This window comes from Zonotrichia leucophrys, chromosome 13, assembly GCF_028769735.1.
Source record: "Zonotrichia leucophrys gambelii isolate GWCS_2022_RI chromosome 13, RI_Zleu_2.0, whole genome shotgun sequence".
In the NCBI taxonomy this organism is placed as follows: Eukaryota; Metazoa; Chordata; class Aves; order Passeriformes; family Passerellidae; genus Zonotrichia; species Zonotrichia leucophrys.
Genome location: NC_088183.1, coordinates 6,669,312 through 6,691,246, shown reverse-complemented (window position 1 = coordinate 6,691,246; position 21,935 = coordinate 6,669,312). Strand labels below are relative to the sequence as shown.

The 21,935-nt window shown below is 46.4% G+C and overlaps 1 protein-coding gene and 1 pseudogene across 1 annotated transcript; both read left to right on the top strand.

Annotated features, from left to right (window-relative positions):
• Positions 1-208: 208 nt before the first annotated feature.
• LOC135453701 (neuropeptide Y receptor type 2-like) lies at positions 209-6,292 on the top strand. Its single transcript, XM_064724998.1, has 2 exons — positions 209-531; positions 4,919-6,292. Exon 2 carries the CDS (start codon positions 4,936-4,938, stop codon positions 6,118-6,120), a length of 1,185 nt encoding a protein of 394 aa, XP_064581068.1. The 5' UTR covers positions 209-531; positions 4,919-4,935; the 3' UTR covers positions 6,121-6,292.
• A 7,906-nt stretch (positions 6,293-14,198) lies between these two features.
• Positions 14,199-17,530, top strand: LOC135453868 (E3 ubiquitin-protein ligase makorin-2-like; annotated as a pseudogene).
• Positions 17,531-21,935: the final 4,405 nt, after the last annotated feature.

Genomic DNA, 21,935 nt, shown 5'->3' with positions numbered 1-21,935 from the left:
GACAACACTTGCCCAGGTCCGTGGTATGGATGGGGAGCCTGCAGAGCTCCAGCTCCCAGCGCTTCTCTCTGGAGAGGAAACTGGATGTGGTGGCAAAGCTTCTCTGTGCTCGATGCAAGAAGCCCCTCAGTGGCTGAACACTGTATAAACAGCAGCAGCAGGCTCCCTCCCCCTTTCCCTTGCTGTTTGTTAAACACACGCTCTCTGCCTTTCTCTCATTCAGGAGCCAAGGCAGCATCCAGCTTCGTGAGACAGGGCTGTCAGTCACCCTGCCACAGGGGCTCAGCCTGCTCAGGGAGGGATGCCAGAGCTTCTCCTGGCCATGAAACACTCTCCAGCAGCCCAGATCCTCACCTGACTTCCTCTCTTCTCCGAGGACACTTGCACAAAAGTGCTTTTCACTCCTTTGCCACAGGTTGACTTCCAGAGAGCGGAGAGGACCAAGCGCTCCGTCCTGGCCAGCGATGAGGCAGTGACTGCAGTCAGCAGCTCGGCTCCTGGAGGAGGAGGAGGAAGCTCTGGCCTTTGCAGGTGGGTCAAGGGGGGCTCATCTGAGCAGCAGGGCTGAGAGGGGGCCAGGTCTTGTCCATGCCAGATGGTTCAGGCAAAAAAGGTCCAAGAATCTGTGGGAAACTGGATTTGGGGACTAACAGCCCTGAGAGCTGGAATAGAGAAAGCAAAGGGAATACTGACAGGAGAGTTTTGAAAGATCCCTGAGCAGAAGCAGGGAGTGTGGGAAGCAGGATGCTGAGTGAGAGCAGTCAGGAGAGCTCCAGGATGCTGCAGAACCCGGGCACATCCAGCTCCAGAGGTGCAGGTGAGGCTGTCTGAGCAATCCTGATCTCTCCTGAGTCTGCCTCCTCGTGGCTTGGCACAAACCTGTCATCTCCTCCGTGCTGGGGCTGCACACCCTGCTGGCACTTGGCTCTCTGCCACAGATCAGGGTCCTCAGAGAGGGAGATGCAGAGGGGATATGGAGGAGGAAAAATCAGTGTTTGCTTTTTCTCAGCACCCATTGCATGTTAGTCCTGGAACAGGGAAATCCTCTTATAGTCCTGCTGCAGATGCATTCCACCTACAGAGTTTCTGGTCTGTCCCAAAGCAGGATACTGTGTTTTCTCTGTTCTGTCATTGAATTGTTATTTCCCTCTGCTCCACTGTCTCACCTATCCCAGACTCCATAATTTCAGGAGGTAACAGATTCCCCAGGTTAACCAGGATCCATCCACCACGCTGCCTCTTCCTTTCTGCAGCCCCAGCAACTGGTGTGTCTCCATCTCAGTGTCACCCATTGAACCCTGTGTCCCAGCCAGCCTTGCTCTGCTCCCATGGCACATCCCGCAGGGCAGAGGGCCCTGCACTGCTCCCCCCTGCTTTCTGTAGGATAAATTCCCATGAGAAAGCATGTATGCCTGCCAAACAGATCTCACCACCTCCTTTTTCATCCTGTCCTGAGCTGGGTGATTATGGCATCCTCATTGCCCTGTCCCCTTCAGAGGCTTCCATGGCTCCAGCTAGGCTGGGACATGAAAATACTTAGTGTGAGGACCCATAAGAACTCTCTGGTGTTTTTGTGGTTCCTCATCCTTGCACTTTGTTTCCCAGTGCCAGTTGTACACTGGGGTCCCCAGGAGCAGTTCTGGGTGGCAGTGAGTGTCTGATGCCATGAGGTTTCTGCAGCAGTGGCCCTCAGTTGGATAGATAACTTACAAAGCTGCAGCAGATGGTGGGCTGCTCAGAGGGTCTTCTCTTTTGCTGGAGTATCATAGCAAGGCAATCATCCCTTCACTGGAGACAGAAGGAGCTGGGATAATTTCTGTCTGTGCTTTGGCTTCAGGAAATCATCCAGAGCTGCTGTTTGTCCTGAAACCTGCCCATTGCACAGAGAAGATAAAATTCGTTCCCCTCCATCAGTCACATTTTGCATTTTCATGCAGTTCCTGATATCAATGTTCAGGTTTTATGCTGAGATGCAGAGTCCTCTCTGCTGGTGAATCCAGGAGGCTGGAGTTAGAAACCTTGGGCTCTGCCCAAGCCCTCATGGATGTGCTGTGTTGTGTCTGGCAGGCTGGTTAACCTCCATATCCCCATTTATTGTGTTGTCCTCCCTTAAGGGTTATCTTGAAACAGGCAGCACTCTGTTTCTGCATCCTTTCATGACAACTCAGCACAGAGGAAGGGACCTGGATAGTGCTTCTGCCTCCTCCTGGTCTCTCCTGCTGCTGTCTTGTCCCAAAAACAGTTTGCTCTCAGCTCCAAGGATTTTTCATCTAGTCTGGCAGGCCTGTTAGGCATGGGGCCTGACAGCAGCCTACACATGTGCCAGTACTCCCATTACTTGCTGGAACAGACCTCAGTCCCCTCCTAGCAGCATCCCAGCGACCTCCAGGCAGCCCCTGGAGTGGGAACATTTATTATAATAATTTTGTCTCTTAATTAAAATGTCTTAATTGATTTGTAATAGTTCCCCTTTGGAGAAAAAAACAAAACAAACAAAATCAAATAGTGACTCCATTAAGGCCATTTTGTTGGGAAGTGAAAGAGCTCCAGCAGCCATGATGCTCCTGGCTCCTCTCAGATGGTGGGCAGCTGCCAGTCTCCAGCAAAGGGAAATGGGCTGAGATGTGAGCACAGGAACTGGCAGCCAGTTGGTGGATGAGATGGAGAAAAAGAGAAGGGAGTGTCCACTGGCCTGGTGCCAGCAGTTGGTGCTGAAGATAAATGGAACAGGCAAGCCACAGAAAAGACAATAACAAGTGATAATGCTGGACAATCCAGAAGGTTTAAATCCCAGATAAGTGGCAAGCAGGGAAAGTGCAGTCACTGAAAGTGTCCCCAGAACTTGCTCTCCTGGCAGTGGGGTTTGCTCAGGGCATGGGTGTCAGCCAAGGGGCTGTGCCTGTGCCACCTTCCCAGGGCCCTGTTCCCCTGCTCTGCTTTCCCCTGCACCACTGTATGGCACAGCTCTGAGCTCCTCTCTCCTGTCTTAGAAACTTGAGCTTCCCTTTGGTCTTTCCAAGGCAGGGGTGTTGTGGAGGTCTGGAGGTCTGAGATCACCCTCAAACAAACCCTGACCCTAGCACATCCACCCGGTTTTTCCTCTGCTTCTTACCCTCCTAGCAGCAGCTACATGGTGTCCCCTATCTCAGAGTGTCTGAACCCAACAACCTCATTTACAGGAAGCACTGGCACAAATCAGTCTGCAGAGTGAGATGTCAGGCAGGCACTGGGCACGGAGAGGGAAAGGGTCCAACAGGGCTGGTTTTAGTGCAGGCAGCTCTTCTGTGGGCCTCAGCAGGGTCCTGGCTTTGCAGCTGGCCAGGCAGATCCCTGGGAGCAGCTCCTGCAGGGAATCACAACCCTTGCTCTGAGGAGGGATGACAGGACAAGCAGATGTTTTAGCTTAGGTGGAAATGCAGTTGCAAAGCATTCTCCCTTCCCAAGGACAGGCTGGCTTGCATGGGACTTGCAGGAAGCCCACCAGCACCCAGCAGTGCTCACATCTTTTCTGAGACAAACCCAGTTCCTTCCTCAAGGATCCTGAGAAGATACCCAGCAGTCTGCCTCTATTTCTCACTTCATTTAAGCTCTTTGCCTCCCTCCCTTAGTGAAAGGGCATTTCCCTCTCTGCAGCTCAGAGAAAACACAATGTTTTGCCACACAGGCCCTTGAGCCCCACTGGCAGGAGGCTGAGGGATGCTGGGGCTGTGGGTCTCGGCCTCTCTGTGCCTGATGCTCAGCAGCAGCTCTGTGGGAGGTTGGTCACAGCTTCAGGGGTTTATGCCCTGCACATGCATGTCCCTGTAGGAGCTCCCTCCTCTGCTAAGCCAGAGGATGCTTGGGTGTCACCAACACTGAGAGGGACAGAGAGGTTCTTTTAGGGATCCTGGGCAGAAAGGAGATGGCTCTAAATCATGATGACAGTTAAAGCTTTGTTTCTTTATCAGGGTATTATGATTAGCATACAACTGAATTTATGATTGAAACAGCACAAGATTTCTACAAAGAGAATCAACCTAGTATAATCTACAAATAGCAAAATGCAGAATTTATGAATAATTTATGATTTATAATCACCTAAGTAATATAGAATTTATAATTCAACTTATAATTTATAATCACCTGGACCCTCTTCAGATTGGGCCAAATCCTAAATACATGATTTGTTGTACCGTTGTAACAATCATAATCTAGACTCAAAAATCCTATAAAGGAATATGAGCCACTCACTGAATCCTTGGAGAAAGCAGAGGATGGTGGATGTGTCTCCTTGCCATAAGGTTCATGGGTCTCACTGTCCAGCAGCTCCTTCCTTAGGACTTGTAACTGTGCTCTGAGTGCTGTCACACTTCCCTCTCCTGTGATGGGGACACACCTGCCTGGCTGGGTGCCTGTGCCCTTCAAAGCCAGCAAGGCAGACAGGATTGCCTGATGCCTGGGAACCCTGAGACTGGCAGGAGAAGGAAGAAGAAAACTGGTTTGTCAAGTTGTTCCACAGGGCCTTGAGAGCCTGATAATGAGGGCCAGGGAATGGCTGTGAGACACATTTGATCACAGAGAGAGGCTCATGAGATGGCATTAGCTGTGCTACCCACATTACTGGGAGGGAGAGCAGACAGTGCTGGGTGGATTGGGTGGTACCATCACTAGCAGGAGCAGTGGCAGAGACTTATGCAGAGGCAAGGGAGACAGATATTTTCACCTGAAGAGGTGAGAAATAAGAAACAGAAAAAAACCTGATGTGCAATCTGGAAATAAATAAATTGTCACAGGGAGGTGGAGAACACCTTGACTTTGAGAGTGCTGTGTTTCTTTCCTTTACTTGTTCTTAAGGTGTTAGGGAATTTTTGTAGGTGAGTAAATCTCATCCAAGATGAGTGCAACTTGTGCTCTCACTTCTGCTATGTCTGTGTTCCAGACCCCCTTCTCCTCCTTATGGAAAGTCTCAGGCCAGGCATGGGCCCATTGGAGGAAGCCAACAGCTCATTCACCATGGAGAAGACAGCATTAGATGAGAAGCTGTCACAGGGCTGGCCTGCCAAGGACTTTGTCACTCCCACCCAGGCTCTCTCTGGGTCCCGCAGTGTCATGATGGACAGCACCAAGATCCTGGGGGTCCAGGTCATCCTGATTGCTGCCTACTCCCTCATCATTCTGCTGGGCTTCATAGGCAACTCCCTGGTCATCTACATCATAGTGAAGTACAAGACCATGAGGACTGTCACCAACTTCTTCATAGCTAACCTGGCCCTGGCAGACCTGATGGTGGACACACTCTGTTTGCCCTTCACCCTGGTGTACACCCTGCTGGACGAGTGGAAGTTTGGAGCTGTCCTTTGTCACCTGGTTCCTTATGCTCAAGCTCTGAGTGTCCACGTGTCCACTCTCACCCTGACTGTCATTGCCCTGGACAGGTACCGCTGCATTGTTTTCCACCTGGACAGCAGGATTTCCAAGAGGCTCAGCTTCACCATCATAGCTGTCATGTGGCTGGCAGCAGCTGTCCTAGCAGGGCCCCTGGCCATCTTCAGGGAGTACCGGTACGAGGAAATCCCGTCCATTAACCTCAAAATGGCTGTGTGCTCAGAAAAATGGCCCTCTGCTAACAACAGAGATGCCACCATCTACAGTCTGTCCATGCTCCTCCTGCAGTATGTTCTTCCTCTTGCCATTATTTGTTATGCCTACACCAGGATCTGGTTCAAGCTGAAAAACCATGTCAGTCCCACTTCTAGGAATGAAAACCAGTGCCGGAGGAGGAAGACGACCAAAATGCTCGTGATGGTGGTTGTGGTGTTTGCAGTCTGCTGGCTCCCCTTCCACATATTCCAGCTTGCCATTGATCTTGATCTGGTTCTTATCTTCCACGAGTACAAACTCCTGTACACTGTCTTCCACGTTGGGGCCATGTGCTCTACGTTTGTCAACCCCCTGCTCTATGGATGGATGAACAAGAACTACAGGAATGGATTCCTTATGTTCTTCCGTTGCCAGAACAAGCCCGAGAGCATCCACACTGAAGGCTCAGTTAGGGGGAGGTCTTACATCTTCAGGGCCAACACCCTAAATGGGAGCATCAAACAGACTGCTGGCAATGGAGCACTGCCCACAGAGGTTTAGGGATGGGACATCACCTCCAGGATTGAGGCTGGCTGGGCCCAGAGACATTCTTGGGTGAAAGCCTTTTTTTTGACAGAACATTGTGCTGCCAATTATAGCCACAGCAGCCATGTAGAAATACGAAATACCCCCTGTATCTCTCAAAACAATAAATCTGGTGTATTTTTGTCTGAGCAAATAAATTAATTTTTCCTTTCGCCGCGTTCAAGTTATGCATGGAGACACAAGAAAAAATAACACACAGAGAAGGCTTTTATTTAGCCAGAAAAATACACCCTTCTTGCTATTTCCATTTGCCAAAGTGGGTTGCTCAACCTTTTACCCCCTGACACATTACACATTACAAATGTGGAGCTGATATTGTGTGTGATTGTTCATCTGTACGTCTCCTACCCAAAAGCCTTAATGATCCATCTTAGCTAATGCCTCCAAGGGGAGGGAGACCTGCACTCTGTTCTGCAAGCACCTGCTTGTTAGTGCCATCACTCCTCTGACCTGGGGAGAGAGAGGGCTGGCACAGATTGAAGCTGGGCAATCCATGTTCTCTTGCCCAACATTTGCGTAAATCTGCATTTGCAACCCACGGGATGTGCTCAAGTGCTCCCAAAGCCCAGGAGGTGGCAGTGGCACTACTTACCACAGTCTCCTCTCCAAGTGCAGGAGCAGGGCTTTGGGAATGCCTCATTAGCCAGGGCCTGTGTGCCAGCACCCTGGGATTAGCAGGGAGGAGAGCAGGAGAGGAAGCAGATAGGTTCAGTTTCAGTCCTGTCCATCAGCTGTCCCAGATCTTCCCTTTCCTAAGGGATTGTCAAGGGCAAGCAGCTAAAGATGTGGCCCCTGCCATGCAATAACTTGACAACATGACCAGAGAGACAAAAAACTGCCAATGAAACCATTCTCCAATGCACTCAGAGGATTCAAAGCTTTCCCCTTGCTGAGGCTGAAGGTAGTGTAGGTCTGTATATGGGTGCTTCCTTTCAGATGTAACCTGCTTGCATGGTTTTCACAGATTTGGTGTCCTCTGGCAGAAGACATGGAGACTAAGGAAGATGTGCTCTTTCAAACCAAACTCTATGTTCTCCTCCTGAAGGCTTCTGTCAGCTGGGGAGTGTATTTTTAGCTCTGCCATCAAAGGAGTCTTGATTGCTACTGTGATCTTGGTGTCATCTCTAAAAGTCAGTGCTCATCAGATTGGAAAGCAACTCCTAGATGCAGGAAAGAGACTCAACAGATCTCCTCATGAAAAATAAAATTAAAAGAAAAATTTTGATTTGTAGGTCTTCACTGAAGCACGGGCAAGAGGTAAGAGGACCTGCAATACTGAGTACACCAGGCTGGATCAGGCTGCTGGGCTGTCACATCTGGGTCCTCAAGAGATCAATTGCCAAAGGGATTATTTGAAATTCTGCCTTCTCTCTAGCTTGACCTGCCTCTGGCCTTTGTTCTCCAGCTCAGCTTCTAACTGCCACAGTAGGTTTTAAGCTCTTTGTTTATTTCTGCTCTCTGCTCCATTTTCCTAAATAGGTATAAGAGAGTTGTTTCTGGTTCCTTCCCAAGAGACCTCAGTGCCAGGGAGGGGCTGCAGACCACACTTGACACTTGGAAGCATCACACTTGAAAGCTTGGGCATGTTGGTGCCTAATAACCTCTCAGCACCTGGCCCTGCAGGTCACAGCCTGGCCTTCTGCCCAGGGAGATTCAGGATCTACAAGGATCCTGTCAGGAACTCACTGGTGTTCCAGTTAACAGCTCATCTGCTTCCTGACAGGCCAAGACATGATGGGAGAACCAAGACACAAGTTAGCCTTTCTCATGTGAGTGCTGTGGAGTGGCAGTGGGAGTTTCCTGTTCCATCCTGATGGAAAGGGGAGGATATTTTCCTCCACAGCACTGGTAAATTCTGTCCCTACTTAATGAGCTGGTAATTTCTACTGCCCATCCTCCTGAGGAACTCTCCCCACCTTTCCATCAAGCTCCAAGATGCAAGGAAATGTTTATGTTTTAAACGTAGTTCAAATGGGTGGAAAGAATTCAACTATTACCAATAAACACTTCAGAAAGTGATTTAACACTCAATAATATAAGTCAGAGTAAAATAACAAATTTAGCAGTGCAAGCTTGGAAGCCAATCATGCTGCCAGGCAAGATGGATGAGGAGCTAAATTGCTCTTCTAGAGGCCTTGCCAAAGGTTTTGTCCTGTGACACCACACACAGTATCTAACTGCAGAGCAAGGCAGATAATGACATTATGAATGACTGTTTAATTTTGAGCCCAGACTTTTAAACTAAATATGGATAAATAAATAAATAGATCCAAGTTTTAAAGAAGAAATACTGGCAGTGGCATGTACAGGGCAGAGGCATTTTTATGCTGGAGCAAACTGAGAAGGAGAAACTATTTACTTGAAAGGTAACAGCAAAGCTCTTAAACAGAAAGCTCTGTTTAATACACTTGTGCAGCTTCACTGATAGATTTGTGCCAGTGAGCTTGCTGTTTTTTCCTTGCCATTGGAAAAAGTTACAACCTTGCACACCCACTGCTGGCAAGGAAACCAGCTCTTAGTGGTGCATACTATGTGTATTCCTGTGGAAAACTGTGATGCCTCTATTGAGGGAAAGGATCCTTAGTGTCCAGTACCAAACTGAAAAAGAGAAGGTGCCAGCAAGGAAGCAAAGCTGCTTAACAAAGGGTGTCAGAGTAGATAAAGAGTATGTTTTGAATATTGTGACTGCATAGAAGACAAGAATTAGTTTGTTTCCATGAAACAGAAATCCCTTGGAGATGAAGGTTCCCCAAATATTAATACCCTGCTAAAGATGGCCTTACTGCCATGATCAGCTCAGTGAAACCAAAGACTGGCAGCTCTTTCAGCTTTTGAACTATTTAGGGCTCAGAGCAGGGCATGACCCTACTCTGGGGTGTCAAGGGCACGTCCTTTAGTACTTACAGATAATCTTGGAGTCATCTTCCCACTGCCTGTTCCTTGCCAAAGGCACATCCGTGACTGCCTGGCCAGGGACTCTCCTGTCTGCAGAGCTGGCCCTGATGTCACTGACGTGGGACAGAACGAGTCCTGTCACCGGCACAACAGCTGCCAGGGATGAGGCATTTCATTACAGAGTGGAAACACCGTGACAGAAATGAAATGAACAAGTGTTTCATCAAAGCTTATCTAGGAGACAGTGTTGTACCTGGTGGCCAAACGAATTTCCCCTAGGGCTCTTCCTGATTCTTGCTGACATCCTTCTCAATATGCTGCTTCTCTGAACTGACCTGAGAATATTTCACAGCTTTTAGGAGTGAGATTCTGAATTCCTTTAGAAGCATCCTATTTCTTATGCTAGGATGCTCCTTCTGGTCACATCATACAAATCTTGTATTATAAAATGTACCACTGCACAGTTCTTAATTGCCTAGAAAATTATTAACTTTGAGTAGACACAACAGGTGGCAATGCCTCTAGCTATTCCATGCCACCATTCCTCACATGCCAGTCAAATCCAAGAACAGCTGAGATGTGACAACTTCTTAGTTTAAAACCAGCAGCATCAATAGCTGTTGTTCCTTAGAACAGGATGCCCTAAGAGCTCTTGAGAACCAGAGTCTCTTATCAAACTTCCAGTCTTGACAAAGCACATTGAAATTTGCAGAGCACAGGCTGTCCTTTGGACACAGGAGCCTTTCTAAGCACTAGAAATTTTGCCTCTAAAACACTTGGCTTATTCTGAAAATCTCTTCCCATTTAATTTCCAAAGCATACTCGTCTGTAATGAGGCAATGCACGTACAGAGAGCAAAGGTTTGTATTGTTGGCTTTTCACTTTTTACTTTTCCTTGTGTTAAGGTAACATATTCGGCTGGCACTTCAATCAATGCAGGGTCAGCTGTGTCCTTTGGTCAGGGCTCTCTCAGAATCAAAAACATGACATGCTCCTGCATTTGCCTGCGCTTCATCCTGCTCCTGGAAAGGCCAGATTCAGCCTCTCATGGCTCTCTGCCTTACAGTAACAGGTGCCCTCTCCCATTCTCCATGGAAGCCCAAGCAAACAATGTCAAATGGCACATGTTTTATTCAACATACCCACAACTGTATCAGCAGAAACACTGCTCTGAGCTTTGCACAAAGGCTCTATAGGGAAATACACACTAGTCCAGGAAAGAGGCCATTCCTCTAACATATGCTAATGTGCCAGAGGAGCTGGAGTGAGTTCTGTGCTGCTGAAGGAGGTCTCAGACAGTTCATCCTTTCCCTTGATATCAGGTGTTAATCTTATCATTGTTACAGCTAACACAGTCCAAAACCAAATTAGCCTTTGGGCAGGAGCTGGGAGTTGGCACTGCCTTCTCATGCCTTTGTCTTTCAGATGTGTTATTGTGTGATTCCACCAGGGTCTCTGAATATGCTGGGTTTTAAATAAGGCCCCATAATCAGCTACTCTGGTGAAAATCAGGAATTACTGCAATAATCTGGAAAGAAAAATAAAGGATTCTGGGTTCATGTGGGCAAGCTGAATTTGGTCGCTTGCATTTGAAAAAAACAGAGCTTTGTTTTCCTTTCAGTTTTCCCTTATCTAGCTTGGGATTCTTCAAATGCCAAAAATAATATTGCATATTACTGCCAGAACATTTATCTTCATTTTGAGCTCATTTCAGAGACAGGACTTGTTCAGGAGAGCCTGGGAGGGGACAAAGGCTAGGGTTTTAAAGCTCATCCTTATCTCTAGTCTCAGTGTTTTTTAAGTTAAAAGACAAATCAGAAAAAGACAAAGTCACTCACGTCAAGGGAGGTACCAATTTATCTTCAGACAACACAACCTCTATTTAATTTTCCATCCAGACACCCCATCACCCTTTGCCATAGTGTTGTACATACACAGGGCTGGATGAGGTTGGGGGAGGAAAGCATTTTTCTCCTGCTAATAGCAATACTTTAGTGTCACTCATGATTTACAGCCAGCAAAAAAAAAAAAAAGCTTTTTCTGCTGTATGTTCTGTTTGCTATAATGAGTTCAGAAGGAATAGTGCACATGCCTCATGGAGCTCACAGGAGGAAATCTTCATTAGTCCAGTCCTCTCCAGTGTGGTAGCAAGGACTGGGAACATTAGAGGAGAAACCCTCTTGTTTATAACTAGCTTATTGACGTGCACAGACATGGAGTTGTCACCGTGTCGCTCTGCTAATGTGTCACAAACTTTCAGACACTGCTCATCTTCAAGATTCACAGGCAGCTCAGCCACATGGTGCTTCTTGCTGGTGTGTGGAAAGAAGAAGAAAATTAGATTTCAAGATATTCAGGAGAAGATGAACCCTTGGATGAAATCTGGAGGTTGAAAGGTTCCTTATGTAAGCTGGAGTAGATTGTTGGCTTTATTGGGAGCAGGATCAAAGGGGAATGAACTCTGCCATGGTGCAGGAAGAACAGAGCCTCTATCAAATTAGAGACAAGTAAGAAATAACAGCAAACCTGGATCCATCATGTCCAGTACTCTGTTGCAGATTGAGGCAATAAAAGATGCTATTTAGGGAAAGCACACATGCTTGGCCACTTTAGTGGTCCATTCCCCTCATTCCTCTAACAACAGCCACAATTGTTGTATCAGCTATGTTAAAGTGGGCATCCCTGCCTAGGGCATTTAGTGACCATGTCTAGGCTTTTTGCTTGTGATTTTGTCTAATTGCTGCCTGACTCTGACAATTCTGTCTGCTTCCCAGGGCGGCCAGTTCCAGAAGCTCACTTGCACAATGTGAAAAAGCACTTCTTTTTATCTGTTAAAACCAAGCCCCTATTAGATTCAGCAAATGCCTGCTGGTTCCAGGGCTTCCTGAACAGCAGCTGATCCAGAGCTTCATCTCCAAAACCAGCCGAACCTAGGGCCTTCTTCCTTTTACAAATCTTGCTGCTGTCCTCATTTTTCAGCATTCTTCTCTCCTGGTTCAATTCACATCTCCTAAGCCAGTTTCTTCATCTCTCATCATCTTGTTTGTCCTTCTGCGGATCTCCTTTAGTTCCACGAATATTACAATGAGCTGAATTTTGCTCCCAGTTCCTGTGAAGGAATGGGATGCATCAGTTTTGTTCTGACCTTGCTTGGGATTGATCATATGAGTGCTTTTCAGTAGGTGAGGAGGAAGGACATCTCTTGAAAAATATGTTAGGCTGCCTCTCCCTAGCTGCAGTGTTGCTGTATTCTTAATTCTTAATGAAATCTCATTACAGTGGTCACTGAGTCGGTTCAGTGAATCGTGAAATGCATCCTCAGTTTTGTTTTTGAAGATGAGAGACAAAAGGGCAGTCAGATCCCTTCCTCACCCTGAACTCTCTATCCAATAGATCTATCCAGGGGCAAGATTGGAGTCTAAATGATCCTGATAGCGAACAAGTGTCATTGATCACAGCTTCATCTGTCCATTCCATGAAACCGAGAAATGAGGAATTATGCATTTCAGGAAAAGAATGATGAGGTTTTGTTACTTGGCAACTGTAGCTCCCACATATTTTGGAAAAAATTGAGAACATCCTGTACCTCAGAGAAATCAACCAGCTTAGGTGAGGAGGAAGGGAGCTGGCAGCAGATCTCCAAAACTTTGAGCTGGAAAGATCTCGTGGGGCTTCTGGAAGCAAAAATTGCTTTATGTCTTCATGCTCCTCAGCTTGTCTCCTCCACGTGACTGTCTGCATCAGTTTCTGGGCTCTTCATGGTGAAATAATCCATTGTTCTGCCATTTCTGTCTCGCAGAGGCATTTCACAGCCATCTGAATGGGCTCTAATCCACCTGCCAGCTGCAATCAGCACACACCATGGCTGCACTCCTGTCAGCCAAGACTGGAGCGCCAGAAACAAAATCCTTCAAAAGAGGAATCAGCAAGAGATCTGGATGTGAAAACTGGGGAGGGGGCAACCAAACCTGAGGGCTGGTGAGTGCACACACAGGGATAGCAAAGCCAGGCAACAAGGCCAGGGTAAAGTTGGACTTGCCTTCTGTAGTGGCAGTTGACTTCAGACAAGAGTTCAGACATGATTATTAAAATAATAATTTAGGGCTTCAGTTGCTGGGAGCCAATCTCCAAGGTTGAGCTCAGCAGACTGCTGTGTTGCTGGACACCAGATAATGCATTTATGCAATGGTTCAGCATTTTTGGTCCAGCTTTGTTACTGACAACTTTGCTGTGTGAAATCCTATTTCTCTTGCTAGGTTGCATATAAGAATCCAGTGGTTTCAAAGAGCAGATCTTAAGTCTCCAAGACAACCCTGCAGTAACCAATTAAGTAAAAGTCAGATAACAAAGCTACCATGGCAAGAACTGATTGAAATGGTCTGTTGCTTCAAGGAAAGAGATTGCTACAGGGGCAAAGATGTCTTATTGCAGTCCTTGTAAGGTCTGCCTGGCACTGCAGTCTGTCCTGTGAAATTCCAGTTGGCTTCATGTAAAATCAATGACAGCTGGGTTGTTAATACTCAGTAGTTCATTTGGAATCCTGGTTTATTCTAATTACGTCATTAAAAGGACAGGAGCTGATCTCAGTGCAGCCCAAGCAGCTGGAACAGCCTGGCAAGAGCCTCTCTCTGAGGCACAGATATTAAAGCACTGCTCAGGTCTCCCAGAGAGTGGGGAGAGGTTCTGGGGCATTTTCATCATGTGCATAGTATAACAAAAGATCATAGGAAATAAATGTGAAGGAGATGGAACTTCTTTGGCTAAACCATTTCTGGTCACAGGGTGTCTCACCTCTTCCAAGGCTCCTGTGATGGTGTTTCACCTGCTCCCCACACAGACTAATGTGAGCCCTTCCTAACTGTAACCAATAAATCTCCCTTTCTGCAACCTATCATTTCTTGTTCCCTGGCAGACACAGATGATAGTTTATTACCTTCTATACTGCACTTTCACCTGTTTGAAGGGTATCATCTTGCATCTCTTCCATTTCCTCCAGACTAAATCAAATAATTTTTTTTCTGTACCTCCTTGCAGGGCTCATTTGCTGTACCTCTGGTTGTTCTTGCCATTGTCCTCTGGACTCTCTGTGCTCAACAGCCACAAGTCAGGGGGCAGGGGCCAGGCAGTGTGCTGCCACAATGAGCACAGAGCAGGTGATGCGCAGGTACCATGTGCAGAGAGTGTGTTGGGAGGTGAACAAGTGTGTGTTCTCACATGATTTGCCTACAAGTAAATCCTCCACCATCTTCAGTACCACCAGAAGGGACAGTGTGCCTACAGTGCTTGGTACAGGTGTGATCAGATGAGGCTCACAGTTCCCCACTGCCCCCCAGTGTGGTCCCACCACCACAGGGAGCACAGAGCAAGAGGAGGCTCAGGGACAGAAATCTGTGTGGCTGGAGTGAAGAGCAGCAGAAGCCCAGTGCCCTCAGAGCGGTGCTGTGCTGCAGTGACCAAAATAACATCTGGAAGTGAAGCCCCATCACCACTTGGAAGCAATTTGCAGTGGACTGGCAGCTCCTGTGGTGACAGGGAGCAGCTGTGTCCATACATGGGGGGGGAATGTGGCACTTGGGAGAGTGCTGCCTGTCGTGGGTGAGATATGTGGGCAGCAAATGCTTCACCCTTTCAACCAAGAACAGAGGAAAGATCACAAGGTTATGTGCATGGCAACATTTGGGCTTGATATGGAGAAGGCCTTTGCTTTCCAAGCCTCTCAGGTCAAGGTGTGCAGCATCTGTGTGGAAGTGCTGTGTGAGAAACCACCAGCCTCTGAGAGGAGGTTTGGGATCCCTTCCAACTGCAACCACTCACACTTCTTGTCCTGCATTTGGCAGTGGAGATGTGCCAAGTAGTTCAAGAAATCCATCATCAAGTCCTGTCCAGAGTGCAAAGTAATATTCAAGTTTGTCGTTCCCAGTGTGTACTGGGTAGAAAAGCAGAAGAAAAATGAGCTGATTAAGGAGTTTGAGCTGAGTGGGGAAAAAGCCCTGCAAGCACTTTGAAAAAGGGAAAGGAATGTGCCAGTTTGGGTTAAAGTGTCTCTGGAAGGAAGTTTTGCAGAGAACAAAAGGGCTGAAGGAGGTAACAAGGTCCTGCAGAAATGTTGGGTTCTCTGAGCAATTGTTCTGTATGCTGGAATGCACAATTGGGAACTACTCTTCTCCAAACACAGTGACTGCCTCTACACCATGGCAGGAGCCCAGGCCCTTTGTTTCCCTGTCAGCTGAGCTATTTCCATGTTCTGACTCATCCACGGCTGTTTCTACACCAGTAAAAGCAGCAGCATTTGCTGCATTGTTCAAGCCCTCACAGGTGAAAACAATTATAAGGCAAAAGTTTCCCCACAAGTTGCACCAGTCATGCTGAGTTTTTCACTTTTCCCTTTGTGGGTGTTGCCTCATGTGTGTGGCATAACCATGATTCTCTAGGACAGAGGGACACAAGTGACAGGAGGCCACAGTGATCATGTCCAAACGTGCTTTTCCTCAGGAACCTCACAAATTGTCTCTGAGTCAACCTCTGGACTATTTACTGTGCTGCCTTCACCTTTCTGCACTCCTCATGCCTGTTGTGAGTGCAGCAGTCACTTCTCACTGTCCTGTGTAGCTCCTTTAATTAATTAAGTTCAGGCAATCTTTAATTGCTACTTCTTCCACCTTCCCTTGAAGAGCAGGACTTACATTATATTTCCTTCTGGATAGAAAGTATAATTTTTTCAGCTAGTTCTCTCTTCCAGTTTTGTTAAATCCCTGATGAATTGACCTTAAACTGCTGAGCTTTGCTTTCCTCTTCTATGAGGCAGGACAAGTGCAGCACCCAGAGGCTTGTAAATCCTGTCATCTGTGCTGCTGCAGCAAAAGCCATTGTCATTGAACACATCTTACAACGAGTGTGTTGCCATCAGCTGGGAATCTAGGAGGCAGATCTTATTGGAAAGTGCTGCTAAATACTCAGAGAAAAGCAAATTTTCAATTCTCAGGGGTAAATATTTATTCCAGACACTCAAAAAAGTAGTGATTTGTGAATCAAGGTGTGGGAGGGTTTTTAGTGGTGACAGTGCCTGGAATTTTTCAGTAGCGTTTTTTTCTCTTGTTGAGACTTCTCATTACCAATCACTAATGGTCATGGCAGCAGCTCCAGGGGTGTCCTGACAAATGGAAGAGCTGGGACACAAACTCTTTGTGTCCTCCAGCGCACTCATTACTGTTTTGTCTCTTCAAGTTCTGTTTCAAGTTATGGATTCCCCTTGGATCCTTATGGGGCCATTCCACAGATGATGAGCAGCTGCTTTCTGATTCTCAGCACATATTTCTCCTTTGTTACAATGCTCTCATCAGGTCTGGTCACACTACCATGTATTCTGATATTTCTGGTGCCCTGCACCATCTTAGGAGAAATAAATTAATAAACTCCCTTGCATGCACACCTTTCCCTGTGTCCACTTAAAAACCACTCCTGTGGCAAAAATTCTTCAGTTCTGCATTCAGATAACTGATGATCTATGAAAGCAAGTCACAAATGAAGTTCTTAAACAGAATTTAATATAACATTGTTGTTTCAGTGACTGTAATGCAGTGCAGATTTGATGTTTTCAATCCAGAGTTACAAGGGTGTGCACCCTTATCAGTCTATTTGATTATAAAATCCCTATCTCTGTTCTACTGTAGGCATTGGGGTAGCTCAATTTGCTGGTTAATAAACTCTCTTGGATGTCTATAGCCCTTTTATAACATCTAGGACTTCTTGAGTTTCATGGTTACTACAATGCTATATAGAGCTCATTCCTTCTATTCTCAGGTCATTGTGCCAATAAATATGAGATAGATGCCTTTGGGCATTAATAAACGGGTGCAGCCCCACAGTGTGACAAGGAAATTATTTTGCTGGGACTTTCCTGCAGTATATTATCAGAGTCAGTGCTTGTTGGAAGGAAGCATGGAGTATGGGACTTCATTCCTGGCTATCATCCTACCTCATAGTCCACAAAACCTCTCTGAGACAGTGGATCTCTGAAGGCTGGAGGCAGCTTGCCTGTGTCTCTCTGTGCAAACTGTTCTACTGAATGTCTGTTCAGGGACCCTCCAGGGTGATGAATATGCCAAGTCACCCCAAGGCATTACATGAAAAGAGACCCTGGCACCAAGTTCTGCTTGCCAGAGACTTGCAGACATTTAGAAATGCTGTCATGCAAGCCAAGATGCAGCTCCAAGTTCTTTTAATTCCTGCACTGATCAGACAACTGCTGGATGCGATAAGGCAAGGATTTCAGCTAAAATGGACTAGGGAACAGGAGGGGAGAGGAGAGAGACAGGAGACAGATACCAGGCAGGAGGTGCAGATGTTAAAGCTTTGATGTTCTCTCCTTCAGTGGAAAGAGTGGAGCCAAGATTACAGCATTGTGCTGAGTAATGGCATTACCCTGCTCAAAACACCAGGAGATACAATTGTTGTGAATGTCACTGTGTGAGTACTTGATTGTCCACTCAGTTTGCTCTGTTTGAAACCAGATGAATATCTGAGGCCAGGATTGCACCTTTTATACTTGACAGCTGGAGCTGGTTATTGTTTTCAAGCAAAATGCCTCCTTGCTGGAGTGGCACTGGAGTGGTACCTGTCCCAGGGCAGGAGTGTGGTGTCAGCCAGCAGCTTCCACTGGAGGAGCATTTCTCTCCTAGCTGTGCTCTGGCTGTACAGCCCTGGTGCAACACTCAGCATCCCAGACATACCTCAGACATGACACTGGACAGCACACCTGAGACTTCTTGTTTTCACAAACATGGCAGAGCAGGAGAATGAGCAAGACTCTGGAGGAATTCAGATGTGATCTGTATATCCCAGAGAAGTTCTAGTGGTAAATGAGCTCTTTCCAATGTAGCACTAAATGATTCACATCTCTCCTGTTGCTCATTGCATCTCCAGGGGAAGATGTAAGTGCAAGGAGTGGCGTGCTCTGGTGGCTCTCTCTAAAAAATATGTATTTAATTATCTTGTTGGAGGCAAGATTGAAAAAACAGTCTCACTGCTCTGGGACCAGAAATCAGTGGAATTTATCATGGATCCCAGGTCCTGGGATCCTGTTCATTTTGCATTCTGAGATCAGCTTTGAGAGGACTCTGCTGTCCCTACCCAGTCAAGCTCTTCCATTATTGTGACAACCAGCTGTGCTGTGCAGGAGAGAAGCTGTTGGCTCTTGCCTTCACCCCTGGCACTGTGCTGCCCTTTGCTGCCACAGTGAAATTGTGTCCATACCTTCTGTCAGCCTTTTGAGGAAGCTTTTATTGAGCAGGGGTGGGGACCAGCACTGCTGGGAGATGGTGAGGCTCAGCCTTCCTGAGGAACCTTATCCTGTTCTCCCTGGGTCCCTGCTGCTGCAGCTGCACAGTGACCAAATCCCTGCCTGTTCCAGGGAAGGCACAGCTGTGTGTGTGATGTGTGGGCCTGTAGGGCAGAGACTTCAAATTGTGTCAGGAAAATGACCTGAATATTCCCTTTCCTTGTTGGCTCTACATTCCTGAGAAAAAATTAAGTTATGGTGTGGGGTCACCCTGCAGTCCTGCTGTTTCGGTGACAGCTGTGCTGGAAGATGGAGTTTCACAGTGACAGGAACAGACATTTATCTCAATCCAGTTTCCTGCTCTTGGGCTGAGAGTATTTTAGGGCACCCCAAAAATTATGCCTGACTGTAATGAATTTTCAGGGATGCTGAACAGTAAGTGACTCTACTGGGTTTGGGAGATCTCCATCTTCAGGTATTCTTTTTAATCTCTTTATAGCTCAGTTTTTTAATCATTCAGGTGGGGAGTGAGAAGCAGATTTTCCTGCCTCCCATCACATACACTGTTGTTGAGGAGGCTTCACTGCTGCTGCTGGCAAAGTCTCGGGTCAGAGCTGCACCCTCAAGTGCCAGAGCTTTGGGCAGCTTCTCCTTCACAAACCACATAGACCAAGTCAGGCCTGTCATAGAGAACAGGCTCAGCACAAAGAACACTCAAATTCCACCTGGGGATGCCTTCATAAGGGACAGCTCCTTATTAATGAATGGATTTCCCATTCAGTGAAACGCATTTCTGTACTTCACAAGTTGTAAAGGGACCTGAGCAAACACACTGCATTGGGAACAGTGAAAAACACCCAACATGGATCAAAAGCATCAACATGCTCATAAAAGGAAGGAGGGATTTATCCTGATTCATTTCAGGAAGATGTCATGAGTGTGCCACAGACAGACCACGCTCAGGGCTCCACAGGGGTTTGTGGGAGTAAATAGAGAACACAACTTATAAACTGTGGGAGAAAACTCAGAATCTGTTTCTTGAGGCAAGACCATTTTTCTGGTTCACTGGGGAGAGCTCCAGCTTAATCAGGGATAATGACACATTATTTCTGATGTTCCTGAGGAAAGAAATGAGTAGGACTGAAATGTTTACTTAAAAAAAATATATTCTGGATCCTATGAAGAGTCAGACTTCATCAAGACCTTTGCCTTCAACAGCCACCAGCTCTGTATTCAGTCCTCTCTAATATACTCTTAGGGTGACACAGGGCCTTGGGGAACTTGTCCTGGTCTTTTAGACAGTGATGAATTTATTCTTTAGATAGGAAGTTGTTCAGCTCCTGTGTTTTATTATCTTGACACAGTTTTTTAGATGGGTGCATTATCCATGGGAAGCTTTAGTGGGTTTTGGATACTTGCAGATATCCTATACTGCTCTGTGATCAACTGGCAGTAAAGCTGGAGGGATTTCTTCCTCTGAGCTTTGAATGGTTATGTTTCCATTTCACTTTCCAAATCTGAACAAAATTAGAATTTCCAATTTCAAAAGCTCTCCCCTTTCCTTTATCAGCAATAAAGAAGAAATAGGAACGCTTGCCTGGCCTGTTCTGCACTGTTCATTATTTTACACAAATGTATCACTAGGTTTCTCTCCTTCATAAAGTCTCTACAGACAGGCTTTTAAACTGTGCTTCTTCTGATAGCTTTCATTATTTTCAACACCTAACATATAATACCTTTATGTCTCATTTAGTGGAAAACTGTAAAGATCAAATTTCCGTTTAAAATATGAAGCCTTGTTAACAGTTTTTTTGAAACAACTGAAATAGAGAAGTCATATGAATCATTGCTTCTCTTCTATTACTAAGGAAATAAAAAGAATAAATGTCCAGAAAATGTTTTCTGTAACCTTTTTGAAAGAAAAATATTTCACTGACTGTAAAATATGTGCTTGTTTGCCTGCTGAGGACAAGATTGGTTGGATGGTGACTCAGGAGCCAAAGCAATTTCAAAGGAGAGGTGGGTTCTGTTTTATAAACACAAAAATCCCAAGTGCTGTGTGTGGCTAGAACGGTCTCACAGAGAAATTGAAATTTTTATGATCCTAGAAGATTAAATGAGAGACTGGTGCAATAACTCTATTGGTTTAATGTATGCTTTGTTTTGGATAACATAAGAGATCTTTTGACGCCTAAATGGCACTTTTGGTCCCTTTTCTTATTGATTTTGTGCTGTGACTTCAGTAACAGTCCAAGTTTTGTTTTGTTACTCCCACCACCCAAAACCTGTGTATATAACCAGAAACACTGAAAATGTTAACATTTCTGAGATCCTTGATGTTTATTCTTGCAAAGAGCTCTCAAACAGACCAGAATTCATCAGAAATACAACAAATCCCTTTGTTGCTTTTCCACTGGTGCCATTTTAAAAATAGTAACATCTTTATTGCAGCACTTCTGAGGGAAAGGGGCTCCTTTACCCTTCAGCAGTCAGACAGATGTCTCCAGTCCTTTGGCTGCTGCTCTCACACCCTGCAGTTACTGCCAGCACACAGCCCATGGATGGCACCATGACATGGGAGCTGAGGCAGATGTGTGCAGAGAAAGAGGGGCAGGTTCAGTGGGGTTTTACTCTCAGAGGAAAGAAAGTGCTCACAGTCACCAGTGCAGCGTCAGAGCAGATCTCAGGGAGGTTTAAAGCAGCTTGGAAGGACTCATGGAAACTGTCCCTGGTGACTACGGCTGACAGCAGCTCCCCCTGGCCACTCCTAAATCCCCTACACATCCTCTTTACCACAGCAGGGCCCATGGGGGTTTAAGCTCTCCATCTCCATGGGGAAGATGAATCCCCCAAGCCCTGGGCAGCGTTTTTCTCCTTGCTGCCATGCTGTCTCAATCTCATTTGGCTTTTGTTTCAGGGGATGGGGTCACAAAAGCCTCCTGGAAACTGGTGCTGTTCGAGGTGACATACAGAGATGATGTCAAATCACATTTTTGAGAGGACACCTCTGCCCCACAGCACTCACACAACATCGTGGTGGCTGAACTGGGGCAGGCATGGAGCTTTGGGAGGTTTGCAGGTGGGGGAGCTGGAGCTGCATGAACTGCTACTGAATAGCTGAATGATCTGTTACGACTTCTCGTATATTTAAGCAGGCTCTGAAGTCAACTCTTCAGAGGTAAAGGCTGGTATCTGCTGCAGTTCTGTGTGCCTGCCTGTCTTTTGAACTCCTTCAAAGAGGCCCTTGTACTTTGTCAGGAAAATGAAGAGGGAGATCCCTGTAATCTCCACCAATACCTTTCATTTCCCGAGGTAACAATGCATGAAGTGTCCTGGGGAGAGAGTGCCCTTCCCCTCCTGACACAGCAGGGCTCCTGTGTAACCCTCCTCGGGCTCACAACACACACATCTGCTTTCTCTGCTCCTCAAAGTGCCAGCACCGTGCAGTTAAAATAATTTACATCTTGTCAATGCAGTTTTTTTTCTGAGATAAAGCCATGTAAACGTCCATAGAAAAGTCAAAATGCCCAATTTAGGAAAGAATTCGAGTTTCTAATGCCATCCTCAGCATTCAGGGTCAGAACTCCACCATGGACAA

Coding starts and splice junctions, on each gene's coding strand:
- LOC135453701 (XM_064724998.1), top strand. CDS start 4,936: ATGGAAAGTCTCAGGCCAGGCATGGGCCCATTGGAGGAAGCCAACAGC.